This window comes from Strongylocentrotus purpuratus, unplaced genomic scaffold, assembly GCF_000002235.5.
Source record: "Strongylocentrotus purpuratus isolate Spur 01 unplaced genomic scaffold, Spur_5.0 spur5_scaffold_2, whole genome shotgun sequence".
NCBI classification, from domain to species: domain Eukaryota; kingdom Metazoa; phylum Echinodermata; class Echinoidea; order Camarodonta; family Strongylocentrotidae; genus Strongylocentrotus; species Strongylocentrotus purpuratus.
In genome coordinates this window covers 18,248,337-18,266,528 of record NW_022145605.1, presented here as the reverse complement: position 1 = coordinate 18,266,528, position 18,192 = coordinate 18,248,337, and the positions used below count along the sequence as shown (strand labels likewise).

The window sequence follows — 18,192 nt, the reverse complement described above, 5'->3', positions numbered from 1 at the left end:
AACGTTAATTGAGAGCTGAGTTGATGAGATAGCCACCTGTCAGTGACCACCCTAGTTGGTTTAATCCCTCCTAGCTAAACTAATACAGACGGCCTTTAAAACAGACATAGAACACTCTCATAGAATAGGGCGCACATGGTACCCAAGTACAACTTGGGTTCCCTGCGGACGCTATATACACAGGGTTTTATGTTATCCCAGGGGTCTCAGTCATGTAGAAATACTGTAAGCATGCGTCACCACAGGTTTTCCGGACACGTACCTCCTAAACAAGGATTTCTTCTCAAGCCAAAATACACACCCTTAACAGGTTTTTGACAAAAGTTTACTCCTAAACAAGTATTGCAAACTTGTAACCCCTCGAGTGAGCGTTTTGAAGTGCGATAGGGATTACCATTTAAGTTGTTGACAATCATATAAAATAAATCAAACTGCACTTTTTATGTAAAATTCACAATATAAAAATGTATTTAAATAGAGAAGCAATAACAATAACCTGTACACTTCCAAATGGGTTTAATGCACAGCCATCAGCCCATCATAAGTCCTTTCTTTGAAAAAAAGAAGTACTGGTACATTTCAAATTTGATCTATATTATATAAATACGTACATGTATTGTATACAAAAAGTACACAATATACAATGAACAGCTACTATTCTACTATTCAAAACAAAATATAAATGTATAGCCCGGTAATACCTGAGGAACACATGTACAAAGTTACCGGTAGGCAAGCAGCAAGTCGGAGTCGGGGTCTAGAAAAATATCCCTAAACGCATACAGCAGGATTTTGAAAAAGTACTCTTTTTCTTGAAAATTGATGTTTTTTAAACCCCTTAACGTGGCACCGCGCAGACACCATGACTTTTACAAGCCGATTGCCTGTCTGATCATCAAGACATTTATGATTGGAAATCCAAGTTTCAAAAAACGTTTTCCTAATGTTTTTTTATATACTAGTCTATTGGGGAAAATGAGTATGGTAAAACCCGTCACTCAAAGATGATTACTTTTTTGAGGCACTTCTCGATCACTTTGAAGCCCAATAATTTTAGGGCATCAATTTCACATCATATCACAGACACTGATAACGCTTAGGGCCATGCATCTCAGATTTAACATTGTTAAACGATGCCTTAAAGAACGCTTTTCAGAGAAAACCCTTTCTTACAGTGTGAACTGTGTCTTTGTACGTGCTCAATGAAATTGTTTTTCTGATAAAATCTTTTCTCACATTCGGTGCATTTACAGTATATGGCTTTTCTACTATATGTGTTTATACTGTATTTGTTACTATATTGAGTACACTTTTCATCAAAAATGTTTTCTTACAGTGTGAACAATACTGAACATTCATATGGTTTTCTCCTGTGTGTGTTAGTACGTGACGATTGAGTGCACTTTTCCGCGAAAATCCTTTCTTACAGTAAGAACATTCATGTGGCTTTTCTCCTGTATGTATTAGTATATGTTGATTGAGTGCACTTTTCCGCGAAAATCCTCTCATACAATAGCAACATTCATATGGCTTTTCTCCTGTGTGTGTTAGTAAATGACGATTGAGGAGGCTTTTCTGAGAGAATCCTTTCTTACAGTAAGAACATTCATACGGCTTTTCGCCTGTATGTATTAGTATATGTTGATTGAGTACATATTTCCGAGAAAATCCTTTCTTACAAAAGCCACATTTATATGGCTTTTCTCCTGTATGTGTTCGGAGGTGCTTGGCGAGATGGCTTTTCTGAGAAAACCTTCTATTACAGTGTGAACATTCATATGGCTTTTCGCCTGTATGTATTAGTATATGTTGATTGAGTACATATTTCCGAGAAAATCCTTTCTTACAAAAGCCACATTTATATGGCTTTTCTCCTGTATGTGTTAGGAGGTGTTCGGTGAGACTTATTTTCTGAGAATACCCTTTATTACAGTGTGAACATTCATATGGCTTTTCTCCTGTGTGTATTCGGAGGTGCTGGGTGAGACTTCTTTTCTCAGAAAATCCTTTACTACAGTGTGAACATTCATATGGCTTTTCGCCTGTGTGTGTTAGTAAATGACAATTGAGTACGCTCTTCTGAGAAAATCTTTTCTCACAATAGCAACATTCATACGGCTTTTCTCCTGTGTGTGTTCGGAGATGGCGGTGAAGAGTACTTTTCTCAGAAAATCCTTTTTTACAATAGCAACATTCATATGGCTTTTCTCCTGTATGTGCTAGTATATGACAATTGAGTGTACTTTTCCGAGAAAATCCTTTATTACAGTGTGAACATTCATATGGCTTTTCTCCTGTGTGTGTTAGTAAATGAATATTGAGTGCACTTTTCTGAGGAAACCTTCTCTTACAATAGCAACATTCGTATGGCTTTTCTGTTGTGTGTGTTAGGAGGTGTTGGGTGAGACTTATTTTCTGAGAATACCCTATATTACAGTGTGAACATTCATATGGCTTTTCTCCTATATGTGTTAGTATATGACGATTGAGTGCACTTTTCCGTGAAAATCCTTTCATACAGTGCGAACATTCATATGGCTTTTCTCCTGTATGTGATTTCAAGTGGAGAAGGGGATGACTGGCCTGACATGATCTCTTACCGCAACATGGACACTGATGTAGCTTTTCTCCCAAATGTATCCTCAGATGAATTTCGAGTTGATCTTTTGTGGAAAACACCTTACCGCAATGTGAACAAAGATGAGATGTACCTCCACTGTTGATTGACATTCCACGTTCTACCGTCTCAACAATATCACCTGGTGGCGAGAAAGAGAAAGCTCATGTCATCAACACCTCAGATACAGTGTAAGAAAGTACATTAGTGTCCTGTTACCTCAAGTTGAGACAGAAGTTTTTGGATTATGTTCTGAACTTCTGAGAGAAAGATGAATATGACAAAATGGATTCAATGGGTTCAAGCATGTAGGCCGTCTAATTGGTCAAATGTCACCACATGACCATGCATCTTTGTTTCCGACCATGCCTACCCTGCAAAAAAAATTCCCATAAAATTCTTGGACTACCATCTGGTTCCATCTACATGTATAATTATGATAGAAACAGATCACATGTTATTGCCTACTATCGTATTTACCGGCGTAAAGGCCGCAGTATTTTTGGAAGAGAAAATATCAAAAAGTCGGGGTGCGGCCTTTACGACGAAAGAGTAAAAAAAAAAAAAAACGAAAGTCAAAACCAGCACGAATTTGCACAAATGGGACTAGAAACAGTAAAATAACTATACCACTATATGGTACAGGACATTTCCACACATCTTACCAACAATTTTACCTTGCATTGTTGACATGAAGACAGAAATAAATGTCCTAACACAACATTTGCCGATAGATCTTGATCTAAGTTCGTGCCAATGCATCGCAAAAGTAAAGGAAGGGACCGTTTAAAGAGAAGGTTGAGTTTTTGGAAGAGGTGAAAAATAATTTGTGAGCATTACTCATTCTTATTATGCAAATGTGGAAGTACATCAGCTAAGACATGTTCCCTGAAAAGCATGGCTCTTCAAATGCCTTCATATTCTAAATATGCATGTAACATCGTAAAAATTGGGGGCCGGCTTTTTACGCCACGTGTTCATGTAGTCCCATATACATCTTTCTGTGCAAGTGTTTGTAACTTTACCAAGACTTGGCCAAATTTCTTATCATTTTGATGATTCCAGAACCTTGCAATACACACAATTTCTTATATGCTAGATGATCAACCTTTTCTGGTCGGTTCCACACCTTTCTTTTCTTTCACAATGCAATCGCATGACCAGAACTCAACTTCATCTTTAACTGAGCTACCGCGAACATCCATCCCAAGTCGCCATTTTGTTTTTCCATTTCATGCAGTTTCACATTACACCGTACATTGTGGTAGGGGTATATCGGACACCAAATCTGCCCGCTATCACTTTTTGAGCTAAACTTCTGGTAAATTATAAGAATATTGATGAATTTGGTATCAGTTTGTAAAAAAATAAATAGTGTTTTACAAGAAAATTACGATTATTTTGTTTTGTCCGTAGGTTTTTTTTTTCCTTTTTTTTTTTCCCTCTTTGAAATGTCAAAGTTGGGGTGCGGCCTTATCGCCGGCTAATAATTTTGAGTTTCCAAAATTAATATTACAACTTAAATGCTTTCTCAATGAACAGTAAAATGTCTTGTTAAGGAGACTACCAGTACTTGTTTTTTTTTTTAGGCGTGGTTTTGTTAGTTTCAGTATTTTTAATTTCTTTAAAAAATTGATAATAAATATTGTATGATTCAAATAGTGTTATTTTAAAAAGATATGTGTTTAATTCAATATTTCACATGTTTATGTACAATTTGTTATTATTTCATTACAGTCTATACTTATGTTTTTACACTGTTATTTTTTATGCAGGGCTTCCTTGAAAAGCAGGTCCACTAGCAATCTTCCAGGGGAACTGAATAAAATTACCCTGTTGAAAAAAAAATCATGAATAAATGAATAAATATTACTTAAAGCCCCACTGTACTACTTGTAGCTACTTGCTCCCTCTATATAGAAAACAATGCCTCATCAGTGACCATTGGTCCCCCATGATCCTCTTTTTCTTACGTTAATTGAGAGCTGAGTTGATGAGATAGCCACCTGTCAGTGACCACCCTGGGTGGTTTAATCCCTCCTAGCCAAACTAGAATAGAATAGGGCGCACATGGTACCCAAGTACAACTTGGGTTCCCTGTGGGCCCTATATACACAGGTTTTTATGTTATCAGGGGTCTCAGTCATGTAGAAATACTGTAAGCATGCATGACCACAGGTTTTCCGGACATGTACCTCCTAAACGAGGATTTCTTCTCAAGCAAAAATACACCCTAAATGAGGATCTCACATGGTTTTTCCCCAAAATTCACACCCTTAACAGGCTTTTCACAAAAGTTTACTCCTAAATAAGTATTGCAAAATTGTAACCCCTCGAAAGAGCATTTTGGAGTGCGACAGGGATTACCATTTAAGTTGTTGACAATCATGTAATATAAATCAAACTGCACTTTTTATGTAAAATTCACAATATAAAAATGTATTTCAATAGAGAAGCAATAACATCAACCTCTACACTTCCGAATGGGTTTAATACACAGCCATCAGCTCATCATCAGTCTTTTGTTGGAAAAAAGAACTACATTTCAAATTTGATCTATATTATATATATACGTACATGTAGTGTTTACAAAAATTACACAATATATAGTGAACAGCTACTATTCTACTATTCAAAACAAAATATAAATGTATAGCCGGGTAATACCCGAGGAACAAATGTACAAATTTATCGGTAGGCAACCGGCAAGTCGGAGTTGGGGTCTAGAAAAATAGCCTTAAATTTGAAAAAGTACTCTTTTTCTTAAAAATGGACGTTTTTAAACCCCTCAACACGGCACCTTGCAGACCCCATGACTTATACAAGCCGATCGCCCGTCTGATTATCAAGAAATTAATGATTGGAAATCTAAGTTTCAAAAAACGTTTTCCTAACGTTCTATATTCTACCCATAGTATAATACGCTAAGGCGTCGAGGGGGGTATCCGGGGTCCATTTTACGGCGCCCAAATCTCCCCTCCCGCCCGCCCCCGGGCGCCGCCGGGCGGTCCCGCGGACGGACGGCGCTTTAATCTACCCACTGGGCCACGTCCCGGCGCGGTGCGACGTCCCGGTCGTCGTCGACGTCGTCGATGCGTCCGCACGTCCCACTTATCCGTCGCGAACTTCATGCTTTAGCATGAAGCGGAAGTGGCCGAGCGGTCTGAGGCGCCGGTTGCGTTCGATTCGCCGGTAGCTCTTGCACTTTTTGCACGCACGGGTTCGATCCCGCCTCCGTCGCAAGTTTTTTTTTCTTCCCCGTGTTTGTTTTGTATATTTTAGATGTTGTAATCTTTACCATTTTTTAAATTTTAATTAAAATGTAGACCTCATATTAAAAATTTAAATGAGTCGAGTCTTTATTTGATATTTATTAGCTTATTTCATGATCAGCGCAACAGATGTCTTCCCATCCACGTCCAAACTTAGAGACCTATTTCCATCATTATCGCCGGGATTTTTATATAGTTTTCGTGAGTGGAGGTATGAAATCAAAGCTTATTTTGTGATGATTCTGGCCATGTTTACTGAGTTTTGATTATCATTTATTAAAGGAAAATTTTCACAAGAAAATCAGAGAAAAACATCGTTCAGTTTCAAGAGCTCTGCCGTACGCATACAGTGTGTAGTGCAGTGCACTCTAGCTGCGCTGGCTGCTCGACTGAGTGAGTGAGTGAGCTATTCAGAGTCGAAGAGACTATGAAGGGCCAAACATGCCAATATTCGACAACTATACGCTTTATTATGTATCCATCCATGCGACTATTTATGTCTATCCATTCATTGAAGTAGGCCTACACGTGAACACAACAGCGGGCAGGCCGAAGTGCCATAAGATCGTTGGGGGGAGGGGGGGGGGGGGGGCAAAATATTTTTTTTTGCATCTTACATGTTACAAAAAAAATCTGCATCTTACATGTTACATGCAGACCCCACAAAACATTTTTCAAAGTGTGGGGGGGGGGCGAGGGGGATCAGGTAGATCGAAGCGAGTTGAGTGTAGGCGTGGGGTCCACGGGTTTCAAGGGGCCATAAACCCCCGAAAGCTCGGGGGGTTTAGGCGTTTAATTAGGGTCAGATGAGCATATTTTCAATACTTTATTTGGCGTGGGGTCAATACGTAGAGTTGCGTAGTGTTGCGTACCAACTACGCTGACCTACGTTACTATATGCTGGGGGACGGAAAGGGGTACGCAAGATGAACGAAAACAATTCAACATGTTTAATTTTTTTCGCGTACTTTCGGCGTAGAAACTTGACGCAGAAAGTACGCCTTTTTACGCAACACTACGCTACATGACTACGCAACAGTACGCTACCCTATGCCAGATTGACAAAGCAGTAAAAGCTTTCCACACAGTAAGCAACCATAAGCAAACCTGTACGCCAGCCTACGCATAACCTACGCAGGGACTATTTTCCCATTAATACACAGACTAATTTCTGCGTAGTCAGTACGCCACACTACGGAACTCTACGCAGTTCCAGTGGCTTAAAGAATAACTACCGGTATAGTTGGATCGTTTTTGTTTTTTTATATAAGGCCAAATTAAAAAAAAAAACATGTTTGGCGTCCTGTTTTTTCGAAAAATGGGAAGGAGGCCCTTTTTTTCTTTTTTTTTTCTTTCAAAATGGCCGCTCCGTACATTTTCCCTGACATTCAGGCTATTTTTCAAGATGGCGGCCGACAATTTTTTTTTTTTTTTTTTAAATCAGAAATACATTTTAGCAGTGCTTTTCATGTTTTTTTTCTTTCAAAAAAAAATAAAAAATAAAAAAAAATAAATAAATAAATTTTAAAAAAATAGGAGGCGGCCCCCAAAAAGAAAGCAGGCAGGAACGGTGTTTTTTTCTTTCAAAAATAAAAAAAATAAAAAAATAAAATATTTAAAAAAAAAGCGGGCGGGGACGCTAAACATGTATATTTTTTTAATGGCCTGAATGGCAAATAAAGTTCTTGGTGGTTTTAATTTAGACAGTCTCTATATATCTATTTACAACCCCCGCCCCCCTCTAGAATCCCGCGGATTTCCGCGGGTCCTGCTAATCTATATAAGTAATACGCTAAGGCTCCGCGGGGAGCGCGACGTCTCCGCCAGCCTTTGTATTTATTGTTTTTTAATGAGATCGCCGACCGAAGTTGGTGCAGCTATCTCCTCCTGAACCCTCCCCTCGGGGTATCCGTGCCCGGTGCCATCGTCCGCGGGAGAGTCTACTCTGTGGAATTGGCTACACTCCGCCCGAGGTCCTCCTCCGTGTCGACGTCCAGGGCGAAAACAAACGCGATATGCATAATGCAGGATATGCGTGACGACAGAGATACCTCATGGATATTCAACATTACATCCGTAGACACACGACCGATGACTGTCCACTCACATTAAGTTGCGTATTAAATGCACGATGCACAGGGTCGGGATTACCCGAGTAAAGCATCTTTCTATAGGATATCCTTTGTAGTAGCTGCACAAGCACAAAGCCAGAGAGATATACGGGGCTAATTCCCGTCCACGTCCAAACTTAGAGACCTATTTCCATTATGATTGCCGCGATTTTTATATAGTTTTCGTGAATGGAGGTATGAAATCAAAGCTTATTTTGTGATTATTACGGCCATGCTTACTGAATTTTGATTATCATTTTCTAAAGGAAAGTATTCACAAGAAAATCATTGGACTGACAGTTCAGTCGCAAGCTGCCTTCAGTCTACACACACATACATACAGTACACACAGTGCTGTGTCGGCCGTGCCGGGACTTTGGCGGTAGCGTACGAAGGTGCGAAGTAACGCTAGGCTAGCGGCCTCATGAATAAACATGAGTAATGACGTCACGAACTCGCCACGCCTACTTTGGCTGAGTGAGGTAGAGTCGAAGAGTATGGGGGGCCAAGCAGGCCAATATTCGTACAACTACACAATTACACATACGTCTATCCATCAATCGAAGAACCCGTCAACACATTAGCGTGTGGGCCAAAGTGCCATAATTTTGTATACCTATACAGCTATAAAACTATACGACTATACTACTCAGCCATCGGAGACTAATATTGTCTTATATCTACAGTAAATTACAAGAAAATTTAAGCAAGGTTATTAATAGTCCAATATCAACCAGACAGAATATGTGACTTCATGCATTGCAAAACAGACAGTTGCGTAATGAGTAAAATCGTTGGGGGGGGGGGGGGGGGGGAGTGCTGAAAAAAAAATCTGCATCACCATGCACCATTCTTACATGTTACATGCAGACTCCAAGAAACGTTTTTCAAAGTGTGGGGGGGGGGATCAGTTAGATCGCAGCGAGTTGAGTGTTTATAGGCGTGGGTCCACGGGTTTCAAGGGGCCATAAACCCTGAAAGCTCACGGGTTTTAGGCATTTAATTAGGATCAGACGAGCATATTTTTAATACTTTATTTGTGACACTGTCAGGTCACTAATTGGCGTGGGGTCCATACGTAGATTTGCGTAGTGTTGCGTACCAACTACGCTGGCCTACGTTACTACATGCTGATAGACGCAAACAATTCAACATGTTTAATTTTTTCCGCATACTTTCGGCGTAGAAACTTGACGCAGAAAGTACGCCTTTACACGCAACTCTACGCTACTGTACGCCATGCCTACGCAACAGTACGCTACCCTACGCCAGATCGACAAAGCAGTAAAAGCTTTCCACACAGTAAGCAACCGTAAGCAACCATAAGCAAACATGTACACTAGCCTATGCATAACCTACGCAGGGATTTTAATTTAGAGAGTCTCTCTCATGGGCGTCAATCCTTACGTAATACCTATTGTTCAGGGTGGATGAATGAATAGATCATCCCCCCTGAACAATAGGTATTTTGGTGTAAGGATTGACGCCCATGGTCTCTATATATCTATTTACACCCCCGCCCCCCTCTAGAATCCCGCGGATTTCCGCGGGTCCTGCTAGTTTTTTTATAATACTACAGTCTATTGGGGAGAATGAGCGTGGTAAAACCAGTCACTCAAAGATGATTACTTTTTTGAGGCACTTCTCAATCACTTTGAAGTCCAATTTTTTTAGGGCATCAATTTCTCATCATATCACAGACACTGATAACGCTTAGGGCCATGTATCTCAGATTTAACATTGTTAAACGATGCCTTTAAGAACGCTTTTCAGAGAAACCCTTTCTTACAGTGTGAACTGTGTTTTTGCGAGAAAAGATTTTATCAGAAAAGAAATCTTTTCTCACATTGGGTGCATTTATAAGGCTTTTCTACTGTATATGTTACTATATATGACAATTGAGTACACTTTTCATAGAAAATGTTTTCTTACAGTGTGAACATTCATATGGTTTTTCTCTTCTGTGTGTAGTCATAGTGAGATGAGAATTGACTTTTCTGATAAAATCCTTTCTTACAACAGCAACATTCATATGGCTTTCTCCTGTGTGTGTTAGTACGTGACGATTGAGTTTACTTTTCTGAGAAAATCCTTTATTACGATATCAACATTCATCAGACTTTTCTCCTGTGTGTCTTAGTATATGACGATTGAGTGTACTTTTCTGAGAAAATCCTTTCTTACAATAGCAACATTCATATGACTTTTCTCCCGTGTGTGTTAGTAAATGACGATTGAGTGCATATTTCCGAGAAAATCCTTTCTTACAATAGCAACATTCATATGGCTTTTCTCCTGTATGTGTTAGTAAATGAATATTGAGAGCACTTTTCTGAGGAAACCCTCTCTTACAATAGCAACATTTATTTGGCTTTTCTCCTGTATGTGTTAGTATATGACGAGTAAGTGCACTTTTCCATGAAAATCCTCTCTTACAATAGCAACATTCGTATGATTTTTCTCTTTTGTGTGTTCGTAGGTGTTTGATGAAATTACCTTTGTGAGAAAAAATTTTCTTACAGTGTAAACATTCATACAGCTTTTCTGTTGTGTGCGTTCGGAGATGACGTTTCAAATTATTTTTCCATGAAAATCCTTTCTTACAATAGCAACATTCATATATCTTTTCTCCTGTGTGTGTTAGGAGGTGCTGGGTGAGATAGCTTTTCTGAGAATACCCTTTCTTACAGTGTGAACATTCATATGGCTTTTCTCCTGTATGTGTTAGTAGATGACAATTGAGTACGCTCTTCTGAGAAAATCTTTTCTTACAATGGCAACATTCATATGGCTTTTCTCCTGTGTGTTTTAGGAGGTGTTGGGTGAGATTTCTTTTCTCAGAAAACCCTTTCTTACAGTGTGAACATTCATATGGCTTTTCTCCTGTGTGTTTTAGGAGGTGTTGAGCGAGATTTCTTTTCTCAGAAAATCCTTTCTTACAGTGTGAACATTCATATGGCTTTTCTCCTGTGTGTGTTACAAGGTGTTGGGTGAGATTTTTTTTCTCAGAAAATCCTTTCTTACAGTGTGAACATTCATATGGCTTTTCTCCTGTGTGTGTTCGTAGATGACGGTGAAGAGTACTTTTCTGAGAAAATCCTTTCTTACAGTATGAACATTCATATGGCTTTTCTCCTGTGTGTGTTAGTAAATGAATATTGAGTGCACTTTTCTGAGGAAACCCTCTCTTACAATAGCAACATTTATATGGCTTTTCTCCTGTGTGTGTTAGTAAATGAATATTGAGTGCACTTTTCTGAGAGAATCCTTTCTTACAATAGCAACATTCATATGGCTTTTCTCCTGTATGTGTTAGTATATGACGATTGAGTACACTTTTCTGGGAGAATCCTTTCTTACAATAGCAACATTCATATGGCTTTTCTCCTGTATGTGTTAGTTTATGACGATTAAGTGCACTTCTCCGTGAAAACTCTTTATTACAATAGCAACATTCATATGGCTTTTCTCCTGTGTGTGTTAGTATATGACGATTGAGTTCATTTTTCTGTGAAAATCCTTTCTTACAATAGCAACAGTCATATGGCTTTTCTCCTGCATGTGATCTCAAGTGGAGAAGGGGATGAATGGCCTGACATGATCTCTTACTGCAACATGGACACTGATGTAGCTTTTCTCCAGAATGTATCCTCAAGTGAATGTCGGATCGATGTGTTTTGGAAGACACCTTGCCGCAATGTGAACAAAGATGAGATTTACCTCCACTGTTGATTGACATTCCACTTTCTACCGTCTCTTGTCCGTTGTCAACAATACCACCTGGTGGAGAAAAAGAGATAATTCATGTCATTGACACCTCAGATACAGTGTAAGAAAGTACATGAGTGTCCTGTCACCTAAAATTGAGACAGAAGTTTTTGGATTATGTTCTGAACTTCTGAGAGAAAGATGAATATCCAAAAATGGTTCAAGCATGTAGGCCATCTAATTGGTCAAATGACACCACATGACCATGCATCTTTGTTTCCAACTATGCCTACCCTGCAAAAAAAATTCCCATCAAATTCTTGGACTACCATCTGGTTCCATCTACATGTATAATTATGCTAGAAACAGATCACATGTTATTGCCTCCTACTCACCTTTTTGAGTAATAAAAACACACATCATCGGATAAGGCCAGGGAGAACAGAGGGCAAGGAGAAAACTTGACTCAGGAGAAAAGCTTTAAACATCATTCCAAAGAGAAAACGCCTCTAAAACCTAAGGCAGGCTAAAAACAGGAGACACCTTAGGGTTTGCTGGTTGTTGTTAAAAAACGAAAACAGCAACTCGGATAGGAAATGGGAGTTAGAAACTCCCGAGCCGTCCGGAAACCCAACAAGAAAGGCGGCGAAGGCCTGAGCGATATCCACGAAACGTGGAAAGGGCTCTACCCCTAAAAAATAACGAGAAAAGAACCTCCGCAATCAGGCTTACCAAAACCGTAGAGGGTGAAGAGGGTGTGCTGCAAGGTCCAATTCTTATTCCCGTTTTATTTTCAATGTACTGTATGTTAATAGTCTACCCGAATGTACTCCTCAGGAAGAGCTTTGCGCATTGAGCGCCCTCGTTGGTTGATCGCTCGAGCGGCTTTTATTTCGAATTTGAATAGGAGGGGTCAAACAGCGCAGAGAGCTAATGCGCAATGATGCTGACCGTACTTTGACTTTTGGGCGGGAGCTTTGCTCTTCTGCTCTGGTTTTCGAACATTATTCGGTTAATTTGTTAAGCTATCAAAAAAAAAACGAAAAAGTCGAGCGTGGGTAAATCGAACCTATAGCTATACGTATGGCAACATGATTTGGGTCATGCAAAGTTCAGCGGTGCGTGCCTCGCCAGCTCAAGGAATGCGGTCTAGTCATTAATTCTTGGCCAGTGTTATAATTAGCATCAGCAAAATGAAAAACATAGTCCGCTGGACAAAGATCTCATCGGCTTGGACTAGCAATGAGCCATTTACGCAGTCTCTTTAACAGGTTCACATCTACCACTGATTATTATCAATAATCAAGCTATTAACTCTTTGTGTGATTCATTGGCAGTGATTGGCCAAGTTGGCATTGATTTGCCAACATGATCATTTGTGGGTTGCACAGGAGCAGGGTCCACGTCCTGCAACCTGGGTGTCATGACTTCTTGAAGCCATGATAGCAGATGCTCCTAAATACATGTATTAATAAATTTAAATATCAATTTACCAATCATATAAACATTAGACACGATTGTCGTACTGAGCCGTGCTACTCATAATTAGGAAATGTATTTGTTGCACAAGGCAAAAGAGATGAATCAATGAGTGTGGAGGTATATGTATTGTGTATTTGAGCTTTGAAAAAGTGACATCCAACCCAAGCCCCCCCCCCCCTTCTCTCTCTCTTTCTCCTTCTCTCTAATTATTTCTCTCAATCTAATATGAAATTGGACTGAACGGGAAAAGAATGACCGCATTCAAAGATGTATGCACTTACATTAGTAACATAGCTATAATAGATCTATACATGTTTTTAAGTTCTTTTGTAACTGATAGAAGAGAAAAAGATTTTTTTTTTTTCAATTTTGGGACCCGCCGACAGGCTATCTTATTGAAAATAAATCTCTGAACAACATATTTGAATACATATACAAATGAATATCATATCAAACTTCAGAATAAGATATAGACTACATGATGGATATAATAAGCGATGACTGAAATCATATCATATTGATAATAATGGTACGATAATGATAATAGGTCTACTATACATACAGAACATGATAATAACAAATATTTAATAAATTATTATTACCAAATCAAAAAGAAAAAGAAAAAGAACCTTCCCCCCTCCACTAATTTTTTTTTTTTTAAAACCCTCCTCCTCCAACAAAATATAAACAAGGGAAACGCTCTCGGCGGTCTCGCCTGCATAACGCAATTCAATATGATAAACCAGAACGTCAATGACGTAGCGCTCATCCGCATCTCACAACAACAAATATCGTAAATTTTATGTGGTACACTTTTGAACTGGTCAAAAAATAGAAATTTGATGCCCTGGAAGGGACATAATTTCATTTCATTTGCATAAACTACCATAAATAATCAATGGAGCAAAATCTCACAATTCTGTGTAGAAGTTTATTGTTCCAAATTTAGCTCTACCAGATAAGGCAAAATCGGTCAAGAAATGAGGGAAATGAGGGAAAAGAAGCAATTTTTGTTATTTTTGGAATAAATTTGCATAAATTACCATAATTAATTAATGGAGAACAATTTCAAAATTCTGTGTAGAAGTTTAGTGTACCAAAGTTAGCTCTACGATATAAAGCAAACCAAATCAAAATCGGTCGAGAAATGAAGAAGAAGCCTTTTTTGTGATTTCGAATAAATTTGCATAAATTAGCATAGATAATGAATTTCACGATTCTGTGTAGAATTTTAAATCCCCTCCTAGCCCTATCATATGAAACAATCAGAATCAAAATCGGTTGAAAAATAACGAAGAAGAAGCATTTTGAAAATCTTAATGTTGATGCCACAACAAAGTCTAAGTTTGTTGACCTTAAATGGCCTTTGACCTTAACTTAGTGACCTGAAATTCTACTCACATGATTGGGGAGACTTGATAACCCTATAGTCCAAGTTTCATTGACTAAGATCTTATACTTTCAAAATTATATTAAAAATTCAAAAACTTAACCTTAGGTTAAGTTTTCGATGATGATGCTACAACATAGTCCAAGTCTGTTGACCTGAAATGACCTTTGACCTTGACTTTGTGATCTGAAATTCTACTCACATGATTGGGGATACTTGATTACCCTATAGTCAAAGTTTCATTGACTAAGAACTTATACTTTAAAAATTATACCAAAAATTCAAAAACTTAACCTTAGGTTAAGTTTTTGATGTTGACGCCGTCGCCGTCGCCGTCGCCGTCGCCGTCGCCGCCGCCGTCACCGGAAAAGCGGCGCCTATGTCTCGCTTTTTGCTACGCAGGCGAGACAAAAACTCCCCCCCCCCCCCCCCAAAAAAAAAAAAAAAAAAATTAAATGCAACATTGTTACTGAAAATAATTTGGGAAACTCTTTTAAATAATATTATATACCTCACTTAAGAAATCCAGCCATCCGATTGGTCGAAATTGCAGTCGTGATTTTAGCCATTCCCGTAAAGAAACAAATGACAAATGACATAACTATATCATCCATGAATGCGAGCGAGTGAGCTTGGGAAAAATTGTTTTTAGTCGCTGTAAATTGGCATTGTTTAATGATGAGAGGAAAAGGGACACTAGTATCGAAATGGATAAGACACATTAACAAAAAGAAAAGGAGCACCTCATGTCAAAGAACAGATCATATTGCTCCCTTTATCCTCTATTCCTGTCTCTCTTCCGAACCCACACCCGTCTCTCCCCCTCACACAATCTGTCTCTTTCCGCAAACCATCCCTCGCTCTCTCCCTAACCCACCCCTCTCTCTCTCTCTCGCTCTCTCTCTAACCCATCCCCCCTCTCTCTCCCTAATGGTTAACCCACTCCTTTCTCTCTCTCCCTTACCCACCCTCTCTCTCTCCTTTTCCCTAACTCATCCCTCTCTCTCTCTTTCCCAAACCCACCTCTGTCTCTCCCTCTGTCTCTCTCTGTACCCCCTCTCTTCACCACTCCCCTCCTACCCCCCCCCCCCCACCCCCTCTCTCTCTGTCTCTGTGACTTCCTTTTCCCCAACTCACAATTTATATTTGTACATACATTTTACATAGTGTAAAAATAAAGGATATTTATTTCATAAAACAGAGAAAAAGCAGTGAAATACTTTGTTACAAAGTTCAAAGATGCATTTTTGAAGGTTTTAAGGAATCAAAATCAATAGAAAATTAACACCGACTTTCAATAAGAATAATAAACCTAAACAGGATAACTTTATAGTAAAACAATCACCAAAACATGTTTTGATCTTCACGCAAGGAATCCATGTGGCTAAACTCTCTTCAAATATGTGAGCTTCCAAAATTAATATTACAACATAAATGCTTTCTCAGTGAACAGTAAAATGTCTTGTTGAGGAGACTACCAATAGGCGTGGTTTTGTTAGTGCCAGTATTTTTAATTTCTTTAAAATTTCTCAAAGAAAAGGGGGCACATGGTACCCAAGTACATTGGGTTTAGTGCGAGCCCTATATACACAGGGTTTTATGTTATCCCAGGGGTCTCAGTCATGTAGAAATACTGTAAGCAAGCGTGACCACAGGTTTTACGGACACATACCTCCTAAACAAGGATTTTTTTCTCAAGCCAAAATACACACCCGTAACAGGTTTTTCACAAAAGTTTACTCCTAAACAAAAATTTTAACCCCTCGAGTGAGCATTTTGAAGTGCGATAGGGATGGATTACCATTTAAGTTGTTGACAATCATGTAATATAAATCAAACTGCACTTTTCATCTAAAATTCACAATATAAAAATGTATTTCAATAGAGAAGCAATAACATCAACCTCTACACTTCCAAATGGGTTTAATGCATCAGCTCATCATAAGTCCTTTCTTTGAAAAAAAGAAGTACATTTCAAATTTGATCTACATGGGTTTGTATATATTATATTAAATACATACATGTAGTGTATACAAAAAGTACACAATATACAATGAACAGCTAGTCGGCTACTATTCTACTATTCAAAACAAAATATAAATGTATAGCCCGGTATTACCTGAGGAACACATGTACAAAGTTAACGGTAGGCAAGTGGCAAGTCGGAGTCGGGGTCTAGAAAAATAGCCCTAAACACGTACAGCAGGATTTTGAAAAGTACTCTTTTTCTTGAAAATGGACATTTTAAAACCCCTTAACGCGGCACCGCGCAGACCCGATGACTTACACAAGCCGATCGCCTGTCTGATTATCAAGACATTTATGATTGGAAATCTAAATTTCAAAAACCGTTTTCCTAACGTTTTTTATAACACGACAGTCTATTGGGGAAAATGAGTATGGTAAAACTGGTCACTCAAAGATGATTACTTTTTTGAGGCACTTCTCGATCACTTTGAAGCACAATTTTTTTAGGGCATCAATTTCACATCATATCACAGACACTGATAACGCTTAGGGCCATGCATCTCAGATTTAACATTGTTGAACGATGCTTTTAAGAACGCGTTTCAGAGAAACCCTTTCTTACAGTATGGCCTGTGTCTTTGTACGTGCTCAATGAGATTGCTTTTCTGATATCTTTTCTCCCATTGGGTGCATTTATATGGCTTTTCTACTTTATGTTTTACTATATATGACAATTGAGTACACTTTTCATAGAAAATGTTTTCTTACAGTGTGAACATTCATATGGTTTTTCTCCTCTGTGTGCAGTCATAGTGAGATGAGAATTAATTTTTCTGATAAAATCTTTTCTCACATTGGGTGTATTTATATAGCTTTTCTCCTGTGTGTTAGTACGTGACGATTGAGTTTACTTTTCTGAGGATATTCTTGATTATGATATCAACATTCATATGGCTTTTCTCCTCTGTGTGTTAGTATATGACGATTGAGTGCACTTTTCCGAGAAAATCCTTTCTTACAATAGCAACATTCGTATGGCTTTTCTCCTGTGTGTGTTAGGAGGTGTTGGGTGAGACTTCTTTTCTCACAAAATCCTTTCTTACAGTGTGAACATTCATATGGCTTTTCGCCTGTGTGTGTTAGTAAATGACGATTAAGTGCACCTTTCCGGGAAAATCCTTTCTTACAATAGCAACATTCATATGGCTTTTCTCCTGTGTGTGTTAGTAAATGACGATTGAGGAGGCTTTTCTGAGAGAATCCTTTCTTACAAAAGCAACATTCATATGCCTTTTCTCCTGTATGTGTTAGTAAATGACGATTGAGGAGGCTTTTCTGAGAGAATCCTTTCTTACAATAGCAACATTCATATGGCTTTTCTCCTGTGTGTGTTAGTAAATGACAATTGAGGAGGCTTTTCTGAGAGAATCCTTTCTTACAGTAAGAACATTCATATGGCTTTTCTCCTGTGTGTGTTAGGAGGTGCTGAGTGAGAATTCTTTTCTGAGAAAATCCTTTATTACAGTGTGAACATTCATATGGCTTTTCTCCTGTGTGTGTTAGGAGGTGTTGGGTGAGATTTCTTTTCTCAGAAAACCCTTTATTACAGTGTAAACATTCATATGGCTTTTCTCCTGTATGTGT

At 38.6% G+C, this 18,192-nt stretch overlaps 1 protein-coding gene across 4 annotated transcripts in view; it reads right to left on the bottom strand.

The window, feature by feature from the left end:
- Positions 1 to 18,192, bottom strand: part of LOC100891720 (zinc finger protein 271) — a 47,209-nt gene that overhangs the window by 6,828 nt on the left and 22,189 nt on the right. For 2 of the 4 annotated variants that reach the window (XM_030991876.1, XM_030991877.1), the window contains exons 5-6: positions 11,529 to 11,780; positions 2,601 to 2,759 (exon numbers count right to left, since the gene is read on the bottom strand). In XM_030991876.1, the coding sequence (XP_030847736.1) occupies positions 2,601 to 2,759; positions 11,529 to 11,780 (411 nt within the window). Of the gene's footprint in view, positions 1 to 20; positions 2,760 to 11,528; positions 11,781 to 18,192 lie in introns of those variants that run through there. The other 2 variants (XM_030991874.1, XM_030991875.1) reach the window with 1 other exon arrangement.